Source organism: Helianthus annuus, chromosome 12 (genome assembly GCF_002127325.2).
Source record: "Helianthus annuus cultivar XRQ/B chromosome 12, HanXRQr2.0-SUNRISE, whole genome shotgun sequence".
Taxonomy (NCBI): Eukaryota; Viridiplantae; Streptophyta; class Magnoliopsida; order Asterales; family Asteraceae; genus Helianthus; species Helianthus annuus.
This window is the reverse complement of record NC_035444.2, coordinates 140,681,876-140,707,138: the sequence shown is the minus strand read 5'-3', so window position 1 is coordinate 140,707,138 and position 25,263 is coordinate 140,681,876. Positions and strand designations below refer to the sequence as shown.

Here is a 25,263-nt window from a genome sequence, read left to right as displayed (position 1 = left end):
TTCTCGAACCACTGGAACATCGTTTACACCAGGTCTACCTTTCTTTTCTGTCTCCGCTACTATAATGTTAGCCAAGAAAGCTCTGTATTCCTTGCGGAGATACTTGCTAGCTTGGACACATGACATTAGCTTGAGACCTTTCGAGGGAGTTTCACCATAAACACACAATTGGTCACCATTCGCGAGCAAGAATCGAATCATCTTATCATAGCACACAACTTCAGCAGGTTTTCACGAAGAAAGTCCATGCCTACTATGATGTCAAAACTTCCGAGCTGCATCGGAATAAGATCAATCGGAAAGACGTGATTGTTGAGCTCAAGAGTACAATCATGAAGAACAGAATTGACAGCGATAGTTCTTCCGGTGGCAACTTCAACGTCGAACGTCAAGGGGAAATGGGAGCACTTAGATTGAGAAGCTTTTCGAACTCAAACGATACAAAACAGTTATCGGCTCCAGTATCAAACAAACATGAAGCATAAATACCATTCACAAGGAACGTACCATTAACCACATTGTTGTCGGCTTGGGCTTGGCGCATATTGATGTTGAAAGTTCTGGCGCGGGCGGTTTGTTGCTGTTGCTGCTGCTGTTGCTGAGGCTGCTGCTGCTGGGGCTCTTGTTTCACAATCCTGTTCGGGTATATGTTCGCGAAATGGTTGGGATAACCACACGCGAAGCAGATTCTAGCGTTGATCGCGGGTGCCTGAGCCGCTTGTTGGCCTTGAGGGGCGGGAAGCAGAGCTTGTTGAGCAGTAGCTTGAGTTGGTGCTTGTCGAGGACCTGTACGGCAGTTGGCGGTGAAGTGGCCATACATGTTGCAATGCACACAAAATCGGCAGGCGATACCCACTGGGTGATGATAAGTACATGCCGGGCAAGCAGGGTGGGGGCCAGTGTATGCACGTTTTGCAGGCTGTGCATAGGTAACCGGTGTTGGAGCTGATCGGTGCTGAGGTTGTTGCTGAGCCGGTACGCTTGAAGCGGGGCAGCAGTGGTAGTGACAACACAGTTCTTGTTGCTGGAGTTGCTGTTGTTGTTCTTCCTCTTGTGACGAGAGGACTTTGATGATTGCGGAGCGACGGCGGTTTCGGCAGTTGCTGCGGCGGTCGCAGCTTGATGCAGGTTCTTCGAAGCTTTATCCCAAAAACCAGCTTTTACTCGCTTGTCGTTGATTTCAGCGGCAAGCAGGTAAGTTTCTTCGATTGTTGCTGGCTTTGAAGCATGCACAAAATCTGGAACACAATCCGGCAAAGCGCGGATATACTTCTTGATCGTCATATCTGCAGTCTTGACTTGATCAGGGCAGATGATACTGAGCTGCTTGAAGCGAGCAGTTAAAGCAGCGTTGTCACTATCTTTCTGCTTCAGATGCCAGAATTCGTCCTCCAACTTTTGGCGCTCATGGGGAGGGCAGAATTCTTCGAGCATAACATTCTTCAACTCATCCCATGACAGACCATAAGCTGCGTCATTTCCACGTTTGTTCCTCTCGGCCGTCCACCAGTCTAAAGCGTGGGACTGGAAGACGCCAGTAGCATTCAGAGTGCAGAGATTGTCAGGACATCCACTATGTCGCAGGGTGACTTCGATAGAATCAAACCATTGAAACAAAGCCGTAGGGCCATCTTCGCCAGTGAATTCTTTTGGTCCGCAAGCTTTAAACTGCTTGAAGCTGAAAGCAGCTTTGGGGGGTTTTAGTCCTGAACTCTTCAGATGATTTGCTCACATTCTCGTATAGTTCACTCACGATCTGAGGAACTACCTTTGCCACTTGCTTAGCGACGAGAGCAGCAAGGCGTTTGTCTTTCTAGCTCTGGCGAGCAGCACGCGAGTGATGGGATCCAGATGATGACATTGTCTGCAACAGACATCGTCATAGGACTCAGACACAATATAATCGAATCTCACCTCACACGCCTAATACTACTAAAGCTCAGGAACAAGATCACGTAAACACATAGGCACATAATCACAGATTCACATAAACACAGAAGCACATAAGCACGTAAGGCACAGAAACACAGAAGGCACATAGAGACAGTCAGAATACAGAAACCTATCATTCAAAGTCTGCGAGCGTTCTAGAATAGCGGTTGCGATTAGCGAATATACAGCGAATAACATGGCATAAGGTCATTCCTCATGTAGTAGCGATTTGTTAGCGGTGTGAAATGTGTTGTGCGTGTCGAGCGATAAACAAAGCGTTAAATCGAAACCAGTGGTACCTCAACATGCTAACAAATAAGCATATAAAGCCACATAAAACACATAAAATCCACATAAAATTGACAAATATCAGAGTCAGCAGTAACGAGCTCAGAATCGAAACACATAAAAAATTGAGAAATAGTTTGTCTGTGGCTATTAGTCGTCGACTAACCAAAGTGGTTCGACTATTCACAAAGACTCTTGGTACAGACTTCAACCTTCGGAACTGTGCTCTCGCCTCGAATTTGGGCGAATGGCACGCATCCTTCCAGTTACGGTGTGACTTCAAGTCGTTGGAGTCCGTCGAGACTTTGGTGAGAGTTTTGTAAAACAAAATAGGGAGCGGAACAAGTCGTCAAGGTTCGGGTTTCACCCCTGACTTAACAACTTTATTCCTTTTCTTGATAAAATAAGGACGAAAATCTGCTTTAAAGTATGGATTTCACTCCTGATTCAACGCAAATTCTCGTGTTCATAGATAAAAATTCGGGTCGAACAAGCAATTTAGTCGAGAGTTTGCGGTTTTCACACCTAATCTCAACCTAATCACTTGCTCATTTTCGAAAATTAAGGTGCAGTGATAGTGTAGCGTGCAGTGTGCGCGAGAATAGCGAGAAATAGCAAGTAAGCTTGTACAAAACCCTTACGGGGTATGCATAAGTCGGTATGTTGGTACCAAGCTATAGACTAGGTCGTTTCTAAGACATCGACCGGGACTAGGTCGAGTCTTGCCTAATTCCCTATAGTTATGGCTCTGATACCAATCTGTCACACCCCAACCGATGGCGGAAACATCGGGGCGTGGCACGGAGCGAAACAGATTGTCCAGAAGTTGCCATAACAACAATAGTTACCAATTATTTAAAGCATCACGTCCCATACCATGACATAAAAAGTAATATAATTATTACAGACAAAATCTAGTCAAATTGTTCTATTCCGACAACTCAGATTTCAAATACAGACAATTCGTTTATTCGTTTCTAGACCTTTCCTAGCCTCGATTTCATAGCAAGCCAAGCACATAAACATCGTAAGCACCTGCCACATACATTAAAGTAAAAGTCAATACACATAGTGTAAAGGTGAGCATACAAGTTTAATAGATATAATAGAGTTCGAAAAATCGGTTACGCATAACCAGCACCTACACAGTGTGAAATGAAGCACGTTAGTTATCGACATGAACCTATCGATACCAATGACTGCGGGTTGACTGCCCAAGGCAGTTCGTAATACACACTCACCACTGTGAGCCATGTAACAAATTGTCCTTAATAACCCCTGAGTGAACAGGTGCTGAGTCCAAACTATAGTACTATCGTTGCTAAGGCAACATTCCATGTGTAATCATAACAAACAAGCATTCATTAAGTCACGTATAACATGCGGTAACGGTTAGCATTAAAATATTGCGTAGTGTGTTCGATGTGATTTAGAATAAGTAACGTATGTAACACCCCAAAAGTGCATAAAGCAAAAAGGGATCGAGTATACTCATAGCGATGAATGGATTGAAGGGAGCACTAGAGTAAGATTAGCCTGAACAGTTAACGATAGCATAAACGATAAGCGGCGCGTAAAACGGTGCAAGGTGTCAATGGATCGGACGATAATCCGATCGGGTGGCAATCCGATCGGGTGGCCGGTCGATTGGATGACAATCCGTTCGGGTGGTCGCCCGATCGGGTGGCCACTTGATTGGGTTGTCATCTCGTTTGGAATGGATGTGTTTGTGTATGATGGCTTGACTTTTGAAGTTTTCTTTGTAGCATTTTGAAAACAGAGAAGTATCTCTACCTTTCAGGTCGGTCGATCGAACGGCTGTTCGATCGGACAACAATCTGATTGGCGAAGCTTCTCAGGTTGAGAACAAGTTCACCGCAGGACGGTCACTCGATCGGATTGCAATCCGATCGGGTGGCAATTCGTATGCATTGAACATGTTGAAAATTGTTTAAGTCCCTAAACGTCACACGATCGGATGGTCACTCGATCGGATGGCAATGCGATCGGGTGGTAATCCGTTTCAATGATTAGATCCTTAAATAGTTTGAGAAAATAATGATCGGGTGGCAATCCGATCGGGTGGTAACCCGATCGGACGGTAATTCGTTCTGACAGTCTGATCATTCTAACACTTGTTTCTGTTTGGAGTGTTGCAGTTTTGAATGAGACGTTTTGATGTCTTGCTTGTACAACAGAACCCTTATCTCGTCCCAAGTGACCTGGCCGAACAGGAATCACCCTAGTCCGAACAGTTCACGGTTCGAGTCGGTTATTTATGTTCAAACCCGAAATCAACATCTCCTCGGGTAGAATTCAGATCTAGAACTAATGCATCACTAGTGATGGAGTAGAAGATCAGAACAAGCTCCGATTCTATCGGTTTTTGAGTGCATTGAGTGTAAAAGAGTTGAAAGAAAGTTAGAAACCATCTTTCAATCCTTTCTCACCATGAATATGTTTATATCTATGCAAGATCTTTGTTTATTTGTGTGGAAATCGTTCAGATCTAAGTTGTTCTTGGTGAATTGAAGCCAAAACATGAAGTTCTCAAGAACACCATGATGACATCATCCTAGAACACCTCAAATCTAGTGATTTCACGGTTAAAAGTTAAGATTCAAAAGATAGAAAGGTGTAGGAGTGCGTGTGGATCAAGAAAGTACAGGATTTAGGTTGAAAACTTACAAGAATCACGAGAAATCTGAAGAAATAGCGGCTGGGGCGAGTTGAGAGAGGGAGGGATGTCAACAGCAAGAGATGTTGACATATGAGGGTATTTATAGGGTTTCCATAAATGGAAAGGGGGATTAGTGGCTGGTCGATCGAGTGGTAACCCGATGGGTGGCAGCTCGATCGAGTGGCAACTCGATCGGGTGGCAGCCCGATCGAGTGGCAGCTTGATCGGCTGACCACTCGATTGGTGAGTTCGGCGCGACAACTTTTGCGGTTTCGATTCGCGTGTTGAGTGTTGCGATGCAATAGGGTTTCTCATTTAAATTACTTTTAATCCCAACTACTATCTCTAACATACAATCATCCTACATTACTTGCATTTAGCGTTTGCGATTCAATTGCGATTGAGTTGCGATTGCGTTTCGATGAATCACCACAACATAACATAAATAAAGATGCACAAATAACACATAAGAAGCACACACACGTAAAACAACATCCAAAACGCGTAATTCGAGTTGCGAGTGCGATTGCGATAAGCAATAAAGCGATAAACCAAGTGATAAATAGCGATTAAACCTCGATTAGTAATAAGTACTCCACATAATACAACTAATGTAAAAGCATAAAAAGACTATCTACAAGTCAAAGAAGTCAAAACAGGAGTTTAGCAAGGAGTGACAGATCGCAATTAGCCATCTTTTCTTCCTTTGACTTCAATTTTGACTTTGACTTTGACTTTCAAAACACGGTGTGACACCCCAGGAAAACCAGTGAACGATATAACTTACCTAGCTTCCTCAGTGAGTGCGTACCAAATTTCGGGACGAAATTTCTTTTAAGTTGGGGATAATGTGACAACTCGAAATCTCAAGATTTCTATTTCGCATTTAATGCACGTTCTTGTATTATTTGGTCGATGGATATCACAATTAGTTGTTATGGAATTTGTATATGTTTTGATACTATGAATCGTATTGTGTGATTGTGTATAGTTGTTTGTTAATTTTGTGATTGTGTATAGTTGTTTGTTAATTTTGAAAGACTTGGTAAATATATGAACTTGGTGGTGAAACTATGAAACAGTAAACTTGTCAATTATGAGATGGTGTGCATTTGTAAATTATAATACTTAGGGATGTAGATGGTAATTAGTGAAATCCTAAATACTTAACCCTAATCTCATTTCTCTAATCATTTGCACACAAAACTAAATCACGTACTTTCACCTCTCTAATCCTCTCTACAATCATCTTCTTATTATTCTTGGATTTTGCATCAAGTTGGTTACCAATTCATCTAGAATCGAATCAAGGTAATTGTTTAAGCATTTCTTGTGATTGTTTGATTGTTGTTAATCATTGATTCTTGTATTGCTTATAAAACCCTAGTTCTTCATGTGATAGGTTGTGATTTTGATTTGATTCTGAACCATTGATGATAATGATTGGTCGTATGATTGATAGATGGTTCCTATAATGATATAGTTTGATTATTGTTGAGCATAAGTGGATTGATTATGATTCTGCCGTCACTGTGTTTGATATTAGGGTTTGATTGAATGATAAACGTAACTGTTCTGATCATTTTGATTCTGTGCAACTTGAAATTCACGCATGATTGATAGTCTGAGGTTGATGATTTGTCTGAGTTTACTAAATAAGAATATGTCTGAGTTTAATTGTTGAACACATGGACCGAGTTTAATAAGTTGTGAATGGTCCGAACTTAATGAATTGCACTTGGTCCGAACTTAATGTATTGGACTTGTCCGAGTATAATAGAATGGTTATTGGTCCGAATATAAATTGGATTGGTCTGAGTTTAAGGAAGCTAAGTGGTCCGACTTTAAATGGTTTGTTTGGTCCGAGTATAATGAATTTACATGGTCCGAATCTAATGGAATTGTGGTGGTCCGAGTTTATTGGATCATCCTTGGACCGAGTTTAATTTCACTATCTTGTCCGAGTATAATGTTGCTTTGTGGTCCGAGTTTAATACATATAACAATGGTCCGAGTATAATTTGTATATTTGGACCGAGTTTATGGATGCATTAGATGTCCCGAGTTTAATATAATTCGAATGGGTCCGAGTATGTTAGTTTATGAATGGACCGAGTTTAATTGGTCCGAGTCTATGAGATTGGGCCGAGTTCATTCAATGAAAAATCAAATTGTCTGAGTATATCAAGTTAATATGACCAAGGTTGTATGATTGCATGTGCTATGTGAGCTTTGAACAGGGGAGACCCCCCATACTTGTCTGAGTTTTTGAGAGATTGCATGATCCTGTATATGTTCATATGAATTACGTGAATTGCATGAATGGATTAACTGTTACGTGATACATGATTGATACATGATATTGGCTGTCAAGCACTATACGACATTAGATTACATGCGTATCATTTCGAACATGAACTGATTTGTTATACGTGCATACAATAGGACGTGATTAATTACTTGTGAGGGCATAATCTAGCATACCGAGCAAACCAAGGTGAGTTCACACTCTTACCAAGGCATGGGATTCCCGGGGTGTGGGGAATGGGATTGAAAGGTTGATTAGATACTCTATTGACACTATGACTAGACTACCACTTTACTGTCCTCGGTTGTGAAGGATACCTATAGTTACGAGTAGTCTAGTGGTTATACAACGTGGAACACCACCACCAGTAACGTGGAACACCACCACCAGTAACGTGGAACACCACCACCAGTAACGTGGAACACCACCACCAGTAACGTGGAACACCACCACCAGTAACGTGGAACACCACCACCAGTAACGTGGAACACCACCACCAGTAACGTGGAACACCACCACCAGTAACGTGGAACACCACCACCAATAGAACATACAATCGGCCCAGTAGAGCCACCTGTTACAAACGAACTTACTATTACGCATTTACTTTCTGTGAACTCGCTCAACTAGTTTGTTGATCATTCTGTTACATGCCTTGCAGATCGTTAGGTACTTGGAGCTTGCACTGGAGAAGCGGGTCGTTGTGGACAAGGATCGTGACTTTTCTGTTAAACTATTATGACACTTAAAACTGTTAACTACTACTGGTTTATTTACTATGCTTCCGCTACATTTTGAAACGATGATTTGTTTGATCACCTTTTGTATTGAATGGATGGTTTTCATTTATTTTACTTAATATTAAATGCATGTTCAATATGATTGGTGGCTTGATCCTGGTCAGTCACGCTCCCAAGCGGTGATACTCCGCAGGTGGATTTTGGGGGTGTGACAGATTGGTATCAGAGCCAGGTTTTAGAGAACTTGGTTTTAATATGGAAAAACGTTTTTATTAAAACCAGACTATAACCAGAACAGTGCTCTCAACGATCCACAACGACGCTTCGCTCCACGTGCAAGGCTCAACTTCCTAGGTAATAAGGTTTATGTTTATTGCCTACATGCTAGAATTTGCATAGAACTTTGCTCGTAGTATGCTTACATTACTTTGCTCACAACTTGTTACTGCATGAGAATACTTATGTGCCTACACTTTTCTGTCACCGCACTACTCGCGAACACTGCACACTTATGCTACATTTACTACACGATCATGTTTAGATGTGTTAACATGACTCAAGCCCAGTTGACGGCTCTCATTAACGAACAAGTTGCTGCGGCATTTGCAGCCGCACAAGCAGGAGGTATAACCTGCTATTCCAGACCTATCCTAGGATGTTAGATCCTACTCTCGTGACCCAACTCTCGCGCTTAACCTTGACCTAACTTTCTCGCGCAACGGGTCGGAACGCACAACAACCTGTCTGCACATTCAAGAACTTCATGGACTGTCGTCCAAGCACATTCAGTGGCACGGAAGGAGCGGTGGGACTACTCCATTGGGTTGAGAAGCTCGAGTCAGTATTCGAGATGTGTGAATGCCCTGAGGCACGCAGGGTTAAGTACGCCACTAGTACGTTGGAAGGAATCGCGCTAACCTGGTGGAACGCGCAAGTACAGATTCTCGGGTTGGCAGCTGCTAACGCCACCCCCCTGGAACGAATTCAAAGAACGCATTGAAAGGGAATACTGCACGCGTGATGACATCCACAAGTTGGAAGTGGAGCTTTACCATTTGAAAATGACGGGGTCAGAAGTTGATGCATATACGAAACGGTCGGACGAACTGGCCATCTTGTGTCCAACCATGGTGGACCCTCCAAGCAAGTGTATCGAATTGCACCTCAAGGGTCTAGCCTCAGAGATTCCGAGCCATGCTACATCGGTTAACCTCGACAACATCCAAGACATTCAGCGTCTTGCTCATCGCCTCACGGGTCAGGCAGTGGAACAGAACAGGCTGCCTAGTTGTATCAGCGCTATTACTACCGCTACCACTTCTGCTACTCCCGCTACTCCTAGTGACAACAAGCGGAAATGGGATGGGTATTCCAGCAAGGGTTCAGCCATCGTTCGGTCTCAAGCACAGCAGCAGCGCAAGAATAGTGATCACCAGAGCTGAGTCAGCCAACTTCTGGTGGTCAGGGGCAGGGTGGATATCGGGGAATTCACCCAATGTGTAACTAATGCAACAGACACCACGGTGGTTAGTGCAACGAGGGACGTTTCCAGAGGTGTCTCAAGATGGGCCATGAAGCTAAGGATTGTAGAAGCTCGCGGCCAGCAAATCAGAACCAGCAACTCCCACCGCCAGCTCCACAGAACCAGCAGCAGCAACCACAGCGTGGAAACCGGGGATGTTTCCAGTGTGGGGCAGAAGGACATTACAAACGCGATTGCCCTCAGTTGAACCAGAATCAGAACCACAACAATAACCAGGGCAACGGGAACAACAACAACAACGGGGGAAACAACAATAACAATGGCAACGAGGCAAGAGGTCGAGTTTTCATGTTAGGAGGAGGAGACGCAATGAACGCTAATTGAACTCATAACTTATCTTGGATTTTCATTATTATGTTTACGCTACTCAAACAAAGTTTGGTTTGAACATTAATCGTGTTGGGTTTTATGAATTATTTTACCTATTATATTTTATGTTTGGTATGATGGATGTTTTGATATTATTGAGCGCACCTGCCGTATTATGGACCTTACGAACAGGGTGTGCAAACCCTACCTGGACAAATTGTCCTTGTCTCCATCGACGACATTCTGATCTACTCCAAGAGTCAGGAGGAACACGAGCAGCACTTACGTCTTATCTTGGAACTTTTCGGAAGGAGCAAATGTACGCCAAGTTTTCTAAATGCGACTTCTGGATACGTGAAGTCCACTCCTTAGGCCATGTAGTGAACAGGGATGCGATCCATGTCGACCCATCCAAGATAGATTCGATCAGGAACAGACCAGCACCGTGTACACCAACGGAAATACGCCGATTCTTGGGTTTGGCGGGATACCACAGGCGGTTTATCAAGGATTTCTCGAAAGTCGCTCAGCCGCTTACACTACTGACACAGAAGGGTGTCGCCTACCGATGGGGCAACACGCAGGAAACTGCTTTCCAGTACCTAAAAGATAGGCTTTGCAGCGCACCTATTCTCTCATTGCCAGAGGGCACAGGTGACTTCGTGGTTTATCGTGACGCATCGATACAGGGGCTTGGTTGTGTATTGATGCAGCGGGATAAAGTTATTGCCTACGCTTCGCGGCAACTCAAGATTCATGAACGGAACTACACGACACACGATTTAGAGCAGGGAGCTGTTGTTTTTGCGCTTAAGATATGGCGACACTACCTGTACGGTACCAAGTGCACAATTTACACCGATCACAGGAGTCTCGAGCATATTCTTAAGCAGAAGGAATTGATTATGTGTCAACGGCGATGGGTCGAGTTACTTAACGACTATGAATGCGCCATCAAGTATCATCCAGGCAAGGCCAATGTTGTGGCTGATGCCCTCAGTCGGAAAGACACTCTACCTAAGCGCGTGCGAGCGCTACAGCTTACTATTCAGTCCAGTCTTCCTGCACAGATACGAGCTGCTCAGTTAGAAGCACTGAAACCCGAAAACGTTAAAGCTGAAGCCTTACGCGGCTCAAGGCAACGCATGGAACAAAGGGAAGACGGCGCCTACTATGTAACGGGGCGTATTTGGGTCCCACTTTATGGCGGTTTACGCGAACTTGTAATGGATGAAGCTCACAAGTCTCGCTATTCGGTACATCCAGGGTCGGATAAAATGTACCACGACATCAAAACAACATACTGGTGGCCAAGTATGAAAGCTCTCATCGCGACCTATGTAGGCAAGTGCTTGACCTGTGCGAGGGTCAAGGTCGAATATCAGAAACCAGCGGGTCTACTTCAACAGCCCAGGATACCTGAATGGAAATGGGAAGAAATTTCCATGGATTTTGTTACAGGCTTACCAAGATCTCAGCGTGGGAACGATACCATATGGGTGATAGTGAATCGACTCACAAAGTCTGCTCACTTCTTGGCTATCAAAGAAACGGATAAGTTTTCTACCTTAGCAGACATCTACTTGAAAGAAGTTGTTTCGAGGCACGGAGTGCCAACCTCTATTATTTCGGATCGCGATGCACGATTCACGTCAGAGCTTTGGCAAGCGATGCACAAATCCTTCGGCTCACGATTAGACATGAGCACAGCATATCACCCTCAGACGGATGGGCAGTCTGAGCAAACTATCCAAACTCTAGAAGACATGCTTCGAGCGTGTGTCATCGATTTCGGCAACGGCTGGGAAAGACATCTCCCTTTAGTGGAGTTTTCATACAATAACAGCTATCATACCAGCATCCAAGCCGCTCCATTTGAGGCATTGTACGGACGTAAATGCCGGTCACCTCTCTGTTGGGTAGAGGTGGAGCATAGTCAGATTACGGGTCCAGAGATTTTAGTGGACGCCACAAGAAAAGATCGCACAGATACGACAACGCATGGCGGCAGCACGCGACCGTCAGAAAGCCTACGCGGGCAAGCGTAGCAAGCCTTGGAATTTCAGGTCGGGGACCGGGTTTTATTAAAAGTCTCACCCTGGAAGGGTGTGGCTCGTTTAGGTAAACGAGGCAAACTCAATCCACGGTATGTTGGACCGTTCGAAATCACTGAAAGAATAGGCCCAGTAGCCTACAGACTGAACCTAACAGCTGAACTCGGTGCAGTTCACAATGTATTTCACGTGTCGAATCTGAAGAAGTACCTGTCAGATGAGACCCTCACAGTTCCTTTTAAGGAACTCACTATCGACGAGCGGTTGCAGTTCGTCGAGGAACCAGTTGAAATCACGGACCGGGATGTAAGGTCCTCAAACACAAGAGAATCCCTCTTGTTCGAGTTCGTTGGAACTCACAACGTGGCCCAGAGTACTCCTGGGGACGTGAAGACCAGATGACAGAAAAGTACCCCAGATATTCGAAACCAATACAACCACTACTGAGGCTGAAGCTACTACTACTGAATTTCGGGACGAAATTCCAAATCAACGGGGGGATGATGTGACACCCTAGGAAAACCAGTGAACGATATAACTTACCTAGCTTCCTCAGTGAGTGCGTACCAAATTTCGGGACGAAATTTCTTTTAAGTTGGGGATAATGTGACAACTCGAAATCTCAAGATTTCTATTTCGCATTTAATGCACGTTCTTGTATTATTTGGTCGATGGATATCACAATTAGTTGTTATGGAATTTGTATATGTTTTGATACTATGAATCGTATTGTGTGATTGTGTATAGTTGTTTGTTAATTTTGTGATTGTGTATAGTTGTTTGTTAATTTTGAAAGACTTGGTAAATATATGAACTTGGTGGTGAAACTATGAAACAGTAAACTTGTCAATTATGAGATGGTGTGCATTTGTAAATTATAATACTTAGGGATGTAGATGGTAATTAGTGAAATCCTAAATACTTAACCCTAATCTCATTTCTCTAATCATTTGCACACAAAACTAAATCACGTACTTTCACCTCTCTAATCCTCTCTACAATCATCTTCTTATTATTCTTGGATTTTGCATCAAGTTGGTTACCAATTCATCTAGAATCGAATCAAGGTAATTGTTTAAGCATTTCTTGTGATTGTTTGATTGTTGTTAATCATTGATTCTTGTATTGCTTATAAAACCCTAGTTCTTCATGTGATAGGTTGTGATTTTGATTTGATTCTGAACCATTGATGATAATGATTGGTCGTATGATTGATAGATGGTTCCTATAATGATATAGTTTGATTATTGTTGAGCATAAGTGGATTGATTATGATTCTGCCGTCACTGTGTTTGATATTAGGGTTTGATTGAATGATAAACGTAACTGTTCTGATCATTTTGATTCTGTGCAACTTGAAATTCACGCATGATTGATAGTCTGAGGTTGATGATTTGTCTGAGTTTACTAAATAAGAATATGTCTGAGTTTAATTGTTGAACACATGGACCGAGTTTAATAAGTTGTGAATGGTCCGAACTTAATGAATTGCACTTGGTCCGAACTTAATGTATTGGACTTGTCCGAGTATAATAGAATGGTTATTGGTCCGAATATAAATTGGATTGGTCTGAGTTTAAGGAAGCTAAGTGGTCCGACTTTAAATGGTTTGTTTGGTCCGAGTATAATGAATTTACATGGTCCGAATCTAATGGAATTGTGGTGGTCCGAGTTTATTGGATCATCCTTGGACCGAGTTTAATTTCACTATCTTGTCCGAGTATAATGTTGCTTTGTGGTCCGAGTTTAATACATATAACAATGGTCCGAGTATAATTTGTATATTTGGACCGAGTTTATGGATGCATTAGATGTCCCGAGTTTAATATAATTCGAATGGGTCCGAGTATGTTAGTTTATGAATGGACCGAGTTTAATTGGTCCGAGTCTATGAGATTGGGCCGAGTTCATTCAATGAAAAATCAAATTGTCTGAGTATATCAAGTTAATATGACCAAGGTTGTATGATTGCATGTGCTATGTGAGCTTTGAACAGGGGAGACCCCCCATACTTGTCTGAGTTTTTGAGAGATTGCATGATCCTGTATATGTTCATATGAATTACGTGAATTGCATGAATGGATTAACTGTTACGTGATACATGATTGATACATGATATTGGCTGTCAAGCACTATACGACATTAGATTACATGCGTATCATTTCGAACATGAACTGATTTGTTATACGTGCATACAATAGGACGTGATTAATTACTTGTGAGGGCATAATCTAGCATACCGAGCAAACCAAGGTGAGTTCACACTCTTACCAAGGCATGGGATTCCCGGGGTGTGGGGAATGGGATTGAAAGGTTGATTAGATACTCTATTGACACTATGACTAGACTACCACTTTACTGTCCTCGGTTGTGAAGGATACCTATAGTTACGAGTAGTCTAGTGGTTATACAACGTGGAACACCACCACCAGTAACGTGGAACACCACCACCAGTAACGTGGAACACCACCACCAGTAACGTGGAACACCACCACCAGTAACGTGGAACACCACCACCAGTAACGTGGAACACCACCACCAGTAACGTGGAACACCACCACCAGTAACGTGGAACACCACCACCAGTAACGTGGAACACCACCACCAATAGAACATACAATCGGCCCAGTAGAGCCACCTGTTACAAACGAACTTACTATTACGCATTTACTTTCTGTGAACTCGCTCAACTAGTTTGTTGATCATTCTGTTACATGCCTTGCAGATCGTTAGGTACTTGGAGCTTGCACTGGAGAAGCGGGTCGTTGTGGACAAGGATCGTGACTTTTCTGTTAAACTATTATGACACTTAAAACTGTTAACTACTACTGGTTTATTTACTATGCTTCCGCTACATTTTGAAACGATGATTTGTTTGATCACCTTTTGTATTGAATGGATGGTTTTCATTTATTTTACTTAATATTAAATGCATGTTCAATATGATTGGTGGCTTGATCCTGGTCAGTCACGCTCCCAAGCGGTGATACTCCGCAGGTGGATTTTGGGGGTGTGACACACGGGGTGTTACATCTTCCCATGAAGCTTCTGAAATTGGTAATCCCTGCCAATGAACAAGCACTCGTATAACAGTTTGATTCCCTCTTTTGACCAGTTGCTTGTCTAAAATGGCCCGAGGTTGCAATGAGAATTGACGACCAGCTGGTAAGGGCACAATCGAAGCAGAAGGTCATTTTGCTGCCTTCAACAGTGACACATGAAATGTCGGGTGAATTTGTGTCTCATCTGGAAGATCCAAATGGTAAGCTACCGACCTAATTTTCTCCAATATTATAAATGGTCCATAATATTTAGGATTTAATTTCTTATTATGATGTAATTTGAGGGACGTTAGCACATAATCTTGCAATTTCACATAGACCCAAAAGGGTCTAGTTGTGACGGTTGGATAACAGTTACAATCACAAGTTAATTTAATAACAATGCAGCGGAAGTATTTAGGAGTAAAAATAAACATTCATTTCATTGAAAATGTTAATATTCAAATACAAGATTGTTCAAATAAAGCCTACAGTCGGATCGAGACGAAAAGAAGCTTAAACATCATAAGTCTTAAGCTAGGAGTTGTAAATTCCATTGCTTTTATCATAGCCGACCCGGATTCCCAGCCTAACAGTCAAGGTTCGGTACCTGCAGTTTAGTCTTTTGAAAATACATCAGCTTTCGCTGGTAAATACAATTAACTGACTCATTTTGAAAATAGTTTTTCAAAAATGATTTTAATACATAGAGAAAACCCGTAGGTAATCATTTAATATTTCTTGGGATTTATTCTTGTCACCAGATTTACATAGCTATAATAATTACGGTACTCGACAAAGTTGAATAAAACACGCCTTACAGTTGGTATGCCTACCCTTACACGCTATTCTGTATGGCCATAACAGTATGAGTCGGGACGTCCGGACACAGTATCAATAACCCCAATAATTTCAGTTATCAAATATAACGGATTCAACCAAGTTCTTACATTTATGGGTAATCATAGGCAACCCATTTATGTAATACCCGCTCCAAATTGCGTATTCGCCATACTCCAAGTTCAAAAAAAAAAAATAAGTTAAGAGTATTTACCTTTTTGCTAGCTTCCAACAATTACCGGTTTTCAAATTTAGTAAAAGCCGTATAAAAAAGAACTAAACGCAAGTCCGATTATCTGGGGGGTTCTATAGTCTGGAATGAACAGATTTAGCTATCTGTTAGAATGTATACGGGTCATAGGTTAGTTCCTTTAATACGACCCGTTACATAGCTAGATTAAGCGTAAACCAAATAGAATGGGGTTTAAACCCAACAAGTACTAGGACTTGTATAATATGGGTAAACAATGTACATTCTGGAATTTAAAACGAAAATGATACGAATTGACCCGTTTCGGTACATTTACGTAAACTAGTTACATAAGCTTAACCATACGCATATAAGCAATATCGGGTAACTGGTTGAGTCATGAACAAGTTCTACATACCAATATACTTTAAATAAGTTGTAATATTAGTAGGATATCAACTTATATGCCCATTAAGGTTTTAAAATCAAACTATACCTCATAAGGGCGTTTTAGTCATTAAGTGACGTATTAAAGGAACTTGCATATAAACTAATGTTATGAATATGATCATTCTGTAAAAATACTTTATTTATGATATAATATCAGTAAGTAATCAAACATATATGAGTTTTATAGTTTAAGAGCAAACTATGCACCAAAGGGGCATTTTGGTCATTATGAACATAGTTTGAAAACTTATTGGGGAATCTGAGTTAAGATCATGTACCTACTATGAAAACATTTTAAATAAGTTATATTATCAGTAGGTATCAAGTTTTATTTGATAGTTATGGTTTAAAACCATACTATGCGCCAAAAGGGTATTTCGGTCATTAAATGACGATATTTGCGATCTTTAGTCAAAACTCAGGTTAGGAACTGATTTGATTTCCCAAAATATTTTAATTATGATATTATATCAGTAGACAAAAGATTTGATATGATAAATTATGTTTAAAACCATATTGGGTGCCGAAAGGGCACTTTGGTCAATTAAAACATAATTTACGATCTCGTATGAAAACTCGGTTTATGATCAGTTTAATAACATCAAATATGTCAATTACATTAACATATCAGTAGATAAGTCATTTGCAAGTTCGTTATTGATTAAAACCTCATTTATTGTAAAAAGGACATTTTGGTCAAAGTATGGCATAATAACGAAACTTGTACAAAAACTCAGAATACAATTATGATCATGTAATATAACCTTAGAGGGTTATGCTACATTAAATTACGATCATAATGCAACCTTAAATCAGTAGGTAACTAATCTAAATCGGGTCAGAATCGAAAATCAAAGCAGAAGTCAAACTTCGCGACTTTCGGTTGCGAACCGACCTTAAAACTGGAAATGACGAGCCGAACATGTTCACACATGTTCTAGTAATTATTATCAACTTGTTTAAGTGTCAAAACATAATTTAGAACATCTATATAATCAGATTATAACATTTATGAAATCTGACCCGTTTGACCTTTTAAACATTAAAACTTTGACCCGTCAATTGACCTAGTAAACGTGATTTTTTAGAGGTGCCCTTTTGAAGGATTAACACATACCTAATTACGATCACGTAGCCATGTTCGACTAAAACAATGGCTGGACCATAGTGGTCTAAACCGAAAGTCAAAGCAATTATCGAAATTGCTTGACTTTTGGCTTTAAAAGCCTAATAAACCAAGAAGCAAATGAAAGGAGCACTCACTAGTGATCCTCTGATGAAAAAGAACTGATTAGGATGTTCCTATAGCTTAGGAACTTCCAATATGAGGAGATAGAAGGAAATCAAGAAAAGGTGCAAGTTGGAAATGAAATCAAGCACCTATTTATACTTGTAGAGGATTGATATGATCATCACAGGTGTTAGGGAACCTTGAGAGATCATTACAAGTGTCCTAACACGTGTTTAGTGCAGCCACATTGCCCATAGATTCGAGTTAGAGGTTTACTTGCAGGCCACACATAAAACTGGTGAGCTGGGCACCCCTTATGGATCGTAAGGGGTTTTCCTTTACGGTCCGTAAGGACCTGGCAGGGGCAGACTTTCCATTTTTTGCAGATTTAGCCCCTGGACTTGTATTGTCACGTATTGTCACTTTTAACCCCAAACTTAGTTTATATAAAAGCGTTAAGGCATATGTAACTTGAATTTTGCTTGGAAATGTCATGGATGTCGGTTCGTTCAGTTGTACGATTACGCGTTTCGCAAATGAAGGAGACTCCTTTAAAGAGTATTCGTTTTTTAACAAGTCATCCTGCTTTGAGCATCTCTTGGTGCATTTTCTCTTTAATCTATTAGAACGATCCTTGTTTTATCTCGTATCAGAAAGCAGATTCTACATCCAAAATATCATGGAGAATAATAAGTACTTAAACTGTTTTATAAAAATATATGTTTTATAAAAATCTACAACTTTAAATAAAACAAAAATCTACAACTTTCAATTATATATGTTTTATAAAATTAAAACAAAAATCTACAATTTTTCAACAAAAAAAAAAAAAAACACAACCAAATACAACCAAACAACAAACCAACAACCCATCTTTTCCACCAAAACCTCACTTTTTCCCTAAAAAATAAACAGTTAGCCCAAAACGCTCCGCTTTGGCCAAATAGGAGCGCTTTGGTACAAGGTCAACAGACAAGGACTAACAGGCTCAGTTCTTGTCTGTTAACTTTACCCCAAAGAGCCCCACTTTGACCAAAGCGGGACGTTTTAGGGTGTGTAAATAGACAAGAGGCGTGTGTCAATAACATGTGTCTTTCAAATAACATAAAGTCGTAAGTAATAATAGAATTATGTTTGGACTTTCAACTTCTTTATTAACAATATCATGTTAGACATCTTTTGCTGTTAATAAGTTGCATTTTTTCATTTTTCGTTGTCCATCACCTTTCAATATTGTATGTTGTTGAGTTTGTTGTATCAGTTCGTTGTGTGTCTAACTCGCCCACATTTTACCGTTAAAAAAAACTTGCCCACATTTGACATTTTTTTAGACAAAAGATCAAATACAAATACATTTATCATACAAAACGTGCGAATATGGTGAAAATGTAAAAGGAAAAAACTCGGTGACATTTTCATAATTATTTACTTGTAGAGTAATTATCAAAACTACTCTACAAATGATGTTGTAGGGTAATTTTGATCTTGTAGAGTAATTTTGATCTTATAGAATAATTTTGTAAAATGTTCTTGTAGGGTAATTTTGATCTTGTAGAGTAATTTTGTATAATGTTCTTGTAGGGTAATTTTGATCTTGTAGAGTAATTTTGTATAATGTTCTTGTAGGGTAATTTTGATCTTGTAGAGTATCATAATTACTCTACAAATAATGTTGTATGGTAATTTTGAACTTGTAAGGTGATTTTGTAGAGTATCATAATTACTCTACAAATGATTTTGTAGAGTAATTTTGAATTGTATGTTGTTTGATTGACCCATGTCCGATATTCTGATTTTGTAGAAACCGTACACAGTCGTTCCATTCCGAATTCATGACATCTTCCGGCAGTGTTTTAGCACTGCCCTAGATCCACGTGGTCGTTCCGGCGATTAAGTTATAACGCTGTTGCAATGTGCAGTGTTTTCAGTCTCCCAATTGAACATGTTTTGGTATACGTCTCGTAGCGAATTGGGTCCAGCCCACTTGTCAAGTCAAAAAAACGTTTTATCCCCATGTGTAGTCATAAAGCTCCATGAAGCCCTTTGGTGGGGGTTATACGACAAGTGGCAAAAAAGTGCAAGATGGGGCTTTATGGGGGGTTATATCACAAGCGGGTATAGTCATAATCCCATACCCCATCATTACTCAATTATTAATATTCTATTTTTTATAATTAATTTTTAAATTTATAAAATTAAAAACCATTAATAAAAAGTAAAAAAAACATTTCATTAAATTAAAAATCATTACAAAAAGTTAAAAAAAAACATTACAATAAAAATTAAAAAAAACTCTAAAACTCAAAAGATTATATTTTTTTTCCGATTCGCTCCTTTTGTTGTATCGTCATTTTCAACGTTTTTCTGGTTAGGTGGTCGTGTGGTTTCGAGTAAAACTCAAAGTCTTTTTTCCCATTGCATATCCCGCATAATCTCGGTCACTTCCCAGTTCTCTTGCATACGTTGAGCCCCTAGGTCGCGTATGTCTTGAAGGCGTTAGTTCATCTCCGAAAAGGCATCAGTTAAGCCGGATCCCATCGACGATGACGCTGGTTTCTTGATCTTGCATCGCGTCTTCTACCGGGTGGTCGTGCTAGCTCTTCCGCCGGCTCATCTGCCCCTTCCTCCTAGGTGAATAACGGATTAACATCGTTTAAGTCGGTGTTTCGAGCGTCGGACGTTGGCATTTTGGGTTCAACCGAGTCGGTGGTTTTCGATCTGTTTGACGGTCTTTATTTGCCGATCGACCCCGAAGAAGTTCCTACCGTGGTAGGGACATCGGTCCATTTGGCGCTATTACGAAGAATTTGCCAACACTTCAAGTATGGTAAGTTACCTTGAGCGACTTGATACTCTATTAGGCTAGACGGTATGGAACCGTCCTCAGCCCGTCTTTGGTCCGACGACGGCTGCAACACCAACCCCCCCGGTCCCCGTCCTCAGCGTCGCTTCTTGGACGTTGGCGACGAACCAAAACATGTGGGCCCCCTCCTAAATCTAACCGTTAAATAAAAAAAATTAAATTTCCATTTTCAAAAAAAAAAAAAAAAACAAACGGTCAAAAATCTCAAATATATATATTTCAAATCCATTTTCACCTCCATTCACAAATTTAACCCCAAAATTTCATCCCTCTCATTTAATTTTTATAAATCTTCTTCATCTTCTTCCACTTTTATAAACTTTATACTCTATCATGGATCCCTTCAATAACTCGAACAACCCGAACAATCCGAATAATCCCAACAACCCGACCCAACCGAATGTTTTCTCAGTTCCGGGATATTATCCGACGCTAGAACCGAACCAATTCTCGCAATATTCATCAAATGTGTTTGCATCATTCCAACACTCGCCAAATCAATTCGCTCAATTCTCTCAAAATCAAGCCCTTCAACAAATGATGATGCGGGGTGCTTTGAATTTCCCACCGAACCCAACACCATCCGTTCAACCCCAACCGATCCCGACGCAACCCGTTCAACAATCCGAACCCGACGAAGATATGGAGGTTGTTCCCGAAATCCAACCGTCTAAAGAAAAAGGCAAACGGAAAAAAGGCAAGCAAGTGGTGGGTGAGCAACCGTCCAAACCGAAGTCGACTAAGTGGACGCCAATCGAAGAAGAAGCCTTAGCCAAGGCTTACATAGGCACGTCTACACACCCGACAAAAGGTGGACCCGAATATGGAAGAGTTTATGGAACACTTAAAAACGTACACGGACGTCTCGGCCCAAAAGGCGAAGGCGAAGGAGCGGGCCGTCGAAGAAAAAACTCGTGTAGCGGAAGAAAAGTTACGCGAGAAGGTCCGATTGTCGAATGAGAAAATCCGAATTTCCGATGAAAAAATTCGGCTCAAGGAATGGGAAATAATAACGATGGATATCGATGAGTATCCCCAGCCGAAACGTTCGATGTTGAAAAAAACTACAAAACGACATCACGAAGAAGCATGATATTATTTAAGTCTATGTTTTTTTTCTTTTTTTAAGTCTATGTTTTTTATTAAGTTTATGTAATGTGGTTTTAATATTAATGAAAATATTTTGTTAGTTTATTTGTTAAATGTTAAAAAAAAAGTAGAAGATTTAAAAAAATAGAAGATTAAAAAAAACATAAAAGTGGTGGGGAGGACTATGACTAGGACCATCCTTCATACCCTCTAGTTTTGGGGGATGGAGCATCCTTGGGAGGACTATGACGTGACGCCTACGTGGCGGATCATCCTCCCTTGGAGGACCATCACCATACCCTCTAGCCTTAAAGCGGCCCGCATAATGTCCTTGTCGTTATGTCCACTTTTCCATCCGTTTTTTACCGTTGATAAACTAATTAAAAATGTGACTAAAATTATCATTTCTTAATATATGATTATGCAGTGATTGAATAAAGTTACAACCGTTTCCTTTTATGTTAATAAATATCAGTTCACTTCTTTTAAGAGATGGGTCCGGTGGCGGATATTTTCAGAGGATGCGAACAAGGGGTTTTACCAAACGCGAAATACACTAATTTTTTTCAAGGGGTGTACTCGCTCACCCAACTCTCTACCTAGGTCCGCCCTTGGATGGGTTGAATGATTAATTTTTGTAAAAGATGATTAAACGTTTTCAAATTGATCAATATTGATGAGATGTCTGAAATCAATTAAGTTTTGGTTAGATGTTTGCCGTTAACAGACTATTATTAAAAAAAAAGAAAGAAAGAAACTTACCAAATCAAATAGTAATGAAAGTATAAGATGACAAGAACTATTATTAAAATTGAAAGTCGAACCTACAATATTCAATAAAGCATTCCACGTAATAAAATAGAATATTTAATCATATAACCAAATTGTCACATATATGAATCGATGAACTACTACTACTTATACGTTTTTCAATTAAGCTTCCGGTCACGTTTCTGTAATCGGCTTTCTCTAATAGATATAGCTTCCCGACTTTACTCTCGTAATACTCCAATAGCTCGAACCTTGTTGCACCAAACACATGTCAATTACACACAAACACCAATAAGTCTAGTAGAAAACCGTAAGAAGTTGAGAAATGGTACCAATAGGCGAGTGTCTGAAAAGGAGCATACTTATCATAGATATCCTTCACCATTTCATCGGTAACCTTATTCACGCCGTAGTGGTGGTGGACCTGACATTGCATACATTACATTACATTACATTACATTACATTACATTACATTACATTACATTACATTACATTACATTACATTACATTACATTACATTACATTACATTACATTACATTATGGATTCAGTTGTTATTTATAAAAGAGAACCTGTTTGATGTGTCTAGTGGTTTCTGAGTCGAGCGGAACTCTTTGGTAGAAGCCTATGCACATTAAGATGTTAGAAGCAACAAAATTACCAATCCCTTTTCTATGGATCAACTCTTTGTATAATTCATCTCCATCGGTAATGGAATTATCCCAACGATCCAAATCGACCCTTCCACTTACCACATCGGTTGCTAGATCGAATATCACGTCACATCTATACCCTAACGTCCTCTCCAACTTGTTCATGCCAAAACTCAACACCTCATGGGCCGTTGGGAAATTCACTTGTGCTTTTTTTCTTCTTCCTCTTTTCCTTTCCGGGTTTAGGTTACACAGTTTTTCTGCCCTCCCTAAACTATCTTCGAATCTACAAACAAACAGTGATACATAAATTATATGTTACTCGATCCAGTGGCGGACTCACCTTAAGAGGTGGGTGGGCGGCCGCACCCCTTGAAAAAAAAAATTAGTGGTATTTTTTGCGAAAAATTCCCACCGCACCCCTTGGAAATTTTCGTCCGCACCCCTTGAAAAATTCCAACCGCACCCCTTGGAAAATTCCGACCGCACCCATTGGAAGTTTTCGCCCGCACCCCTTAGGAATTTATATAAAAAAATTGTTAACACTGATTGAAATCCGATCAAATTATGTAAACAAGTTACCCACTAACCCCTTTAATAAAACTTAAATTCAATCCATCAAGCCCAATAACTTAATACTCATTCAAGCCCAATCCAACTACTAGTTTTATTAAACAAAATCTGTCCACATAATAAAGTTTTTTTGTTCTTTTATTTAATTAAAGACCAATATATGTTTTAGATAAGTTTTTTTGTTCTTTTATTTAATGATTAAGAGAAATAGAAGTAGGGATGGTTTGAACTTTGATGCTTTTTTGTTTGTTAATGTGACAGGAAGTTAGGAACTAGGATTTGATTGTTTGAAAATTGAAATGGACCCGACCGATCTGATTCGACCCGCTATGAAATTTCGTTTGTTTGTGTTTACTTGTTTTATATGACCCGACCCGATCCGACCCGCTATGAACCGATTTTTTTTTGTATAGCTAGGGGTCTAAAATCTTTAAAAAAAATTCGCACCCCCAGGAAAAAAATCCTGGGTCCGCCACTGACTCGATCGGTCGGTTGTTATAACAAACAAGCTAGTAAGTAGCTTACCTCGAAGCACATAGGAGGAAAGTTTTTACAATATCTTCAAACAAGGAAGGGTTGCGAAAAAGACGTCCAAACGCTTTATCCGCTGCATCCGAATGCAGTTTATGAAATGCTTCCACAGTTTCCTCGTCTTCCTTGGACAGCCTTAGCATCCGCTTAACTTGATCCTGCAATTGCATGCATGCATGCATGCCTTATTATTACCTACGTACTCTTTTAAAAAATGAAGAAGAAGAAAAGTATACATGCCATGATATGCTGCTGGTGATCTGAGATTGACATAGGATGAAGGTCGTCAAGAATGGATATAGAGATGAAAGAGGGACGAGGCTGAGCGATTGAAACGGTAACGGTGTTGTTGTTGATTAGTCGGAGTGGCCTAACAAAGGTTTTGGTGGAAGGATACCAAGTGTTAGGAGCCATCATGAAAAAACCATGATTGCATATCGCCTTTTCTAATTTAAACTTGCTTGAAACTTCCACCTCCATTATCATCGTCTACTTCTACTTAGAAATATATATATATATATATATATACACACACACAACTTTTGCTAGATGCCTCCGGTTTTATATATATATAGCAGAAGAATTTCTCAAATAAATACATTGATTCCACAGAATAACAACAGATATCATTTTTTTTAAATCAATGATATGATGATTCGTATTTCTTACACAAAGGTAAGATATATATACTATCTTCAATTCCATTGCAAATCCTTTTCTACTTTGTCGTATTTCATGTGCAAGAAATATAATCTAACTTTAGAAATAAACCAGTATTTAAGAGCAAATCACTACACAAACATTGACTTCCTCAACTTGCCATCTCATCCAAAAATTTCTGGTTTTTTTCGGTAGGACTGATCAGTTTTCGGGTTGAGAAGTAAATGAAATAAATGTTTTTTTTTTTTTTTTTTTTTACAAAATATCATCCAAATTCATATTGCTATTACAAAAGATATCATCAAAGTTCAAAAATCATTTGAGATGTCGGTTTTACAAAATATCATCCAAATTCATATTACATGGTAAAATTGATTAAATGATTATCAACCGAACACATTTATTTAATAAATATCAATTACCTTTTAGTATTTTGAATAAATAAAGATTAATAATCTTTATTCTATATTATTAGAAATTATACAAATACTTTTAAATTTATTTAAAAGAACATCTA

The 25,263-nt window shown here is 40.0% G+C and overlaps 1 protein-coding gene across 1 annotated transcript; it reads right to left on the bottom strand.

Moving 5' to 3' along the window:
• Nucleotides 1–22,225: 22,225 nt before the first annotated feature.
• Nucleotides 22,226–24,572, bottom strand: LOC110893321. Its single transcript, XM_022140434.1, has 7 exons — nt 24,327–24,572; nt 24,081–24,244; nt 22,902–23,268; nt 22,662–22,753; nt 22,483–22,580; nt 22,321–22,382; nt 22,226–22,243 (listed from the first exon to the last, which is right to left on the bottom strand). Exons 1-7 carry the CDS (start codon nt 24,570–24,572, stop codon nt 22,226–22,228), a joined length of 1,047 nt encoding a protein of 348 aa, XP_021996126.1.
• Between the last annotated feature and the right edge of the window lie 691 nt (nt 24,573–25,263).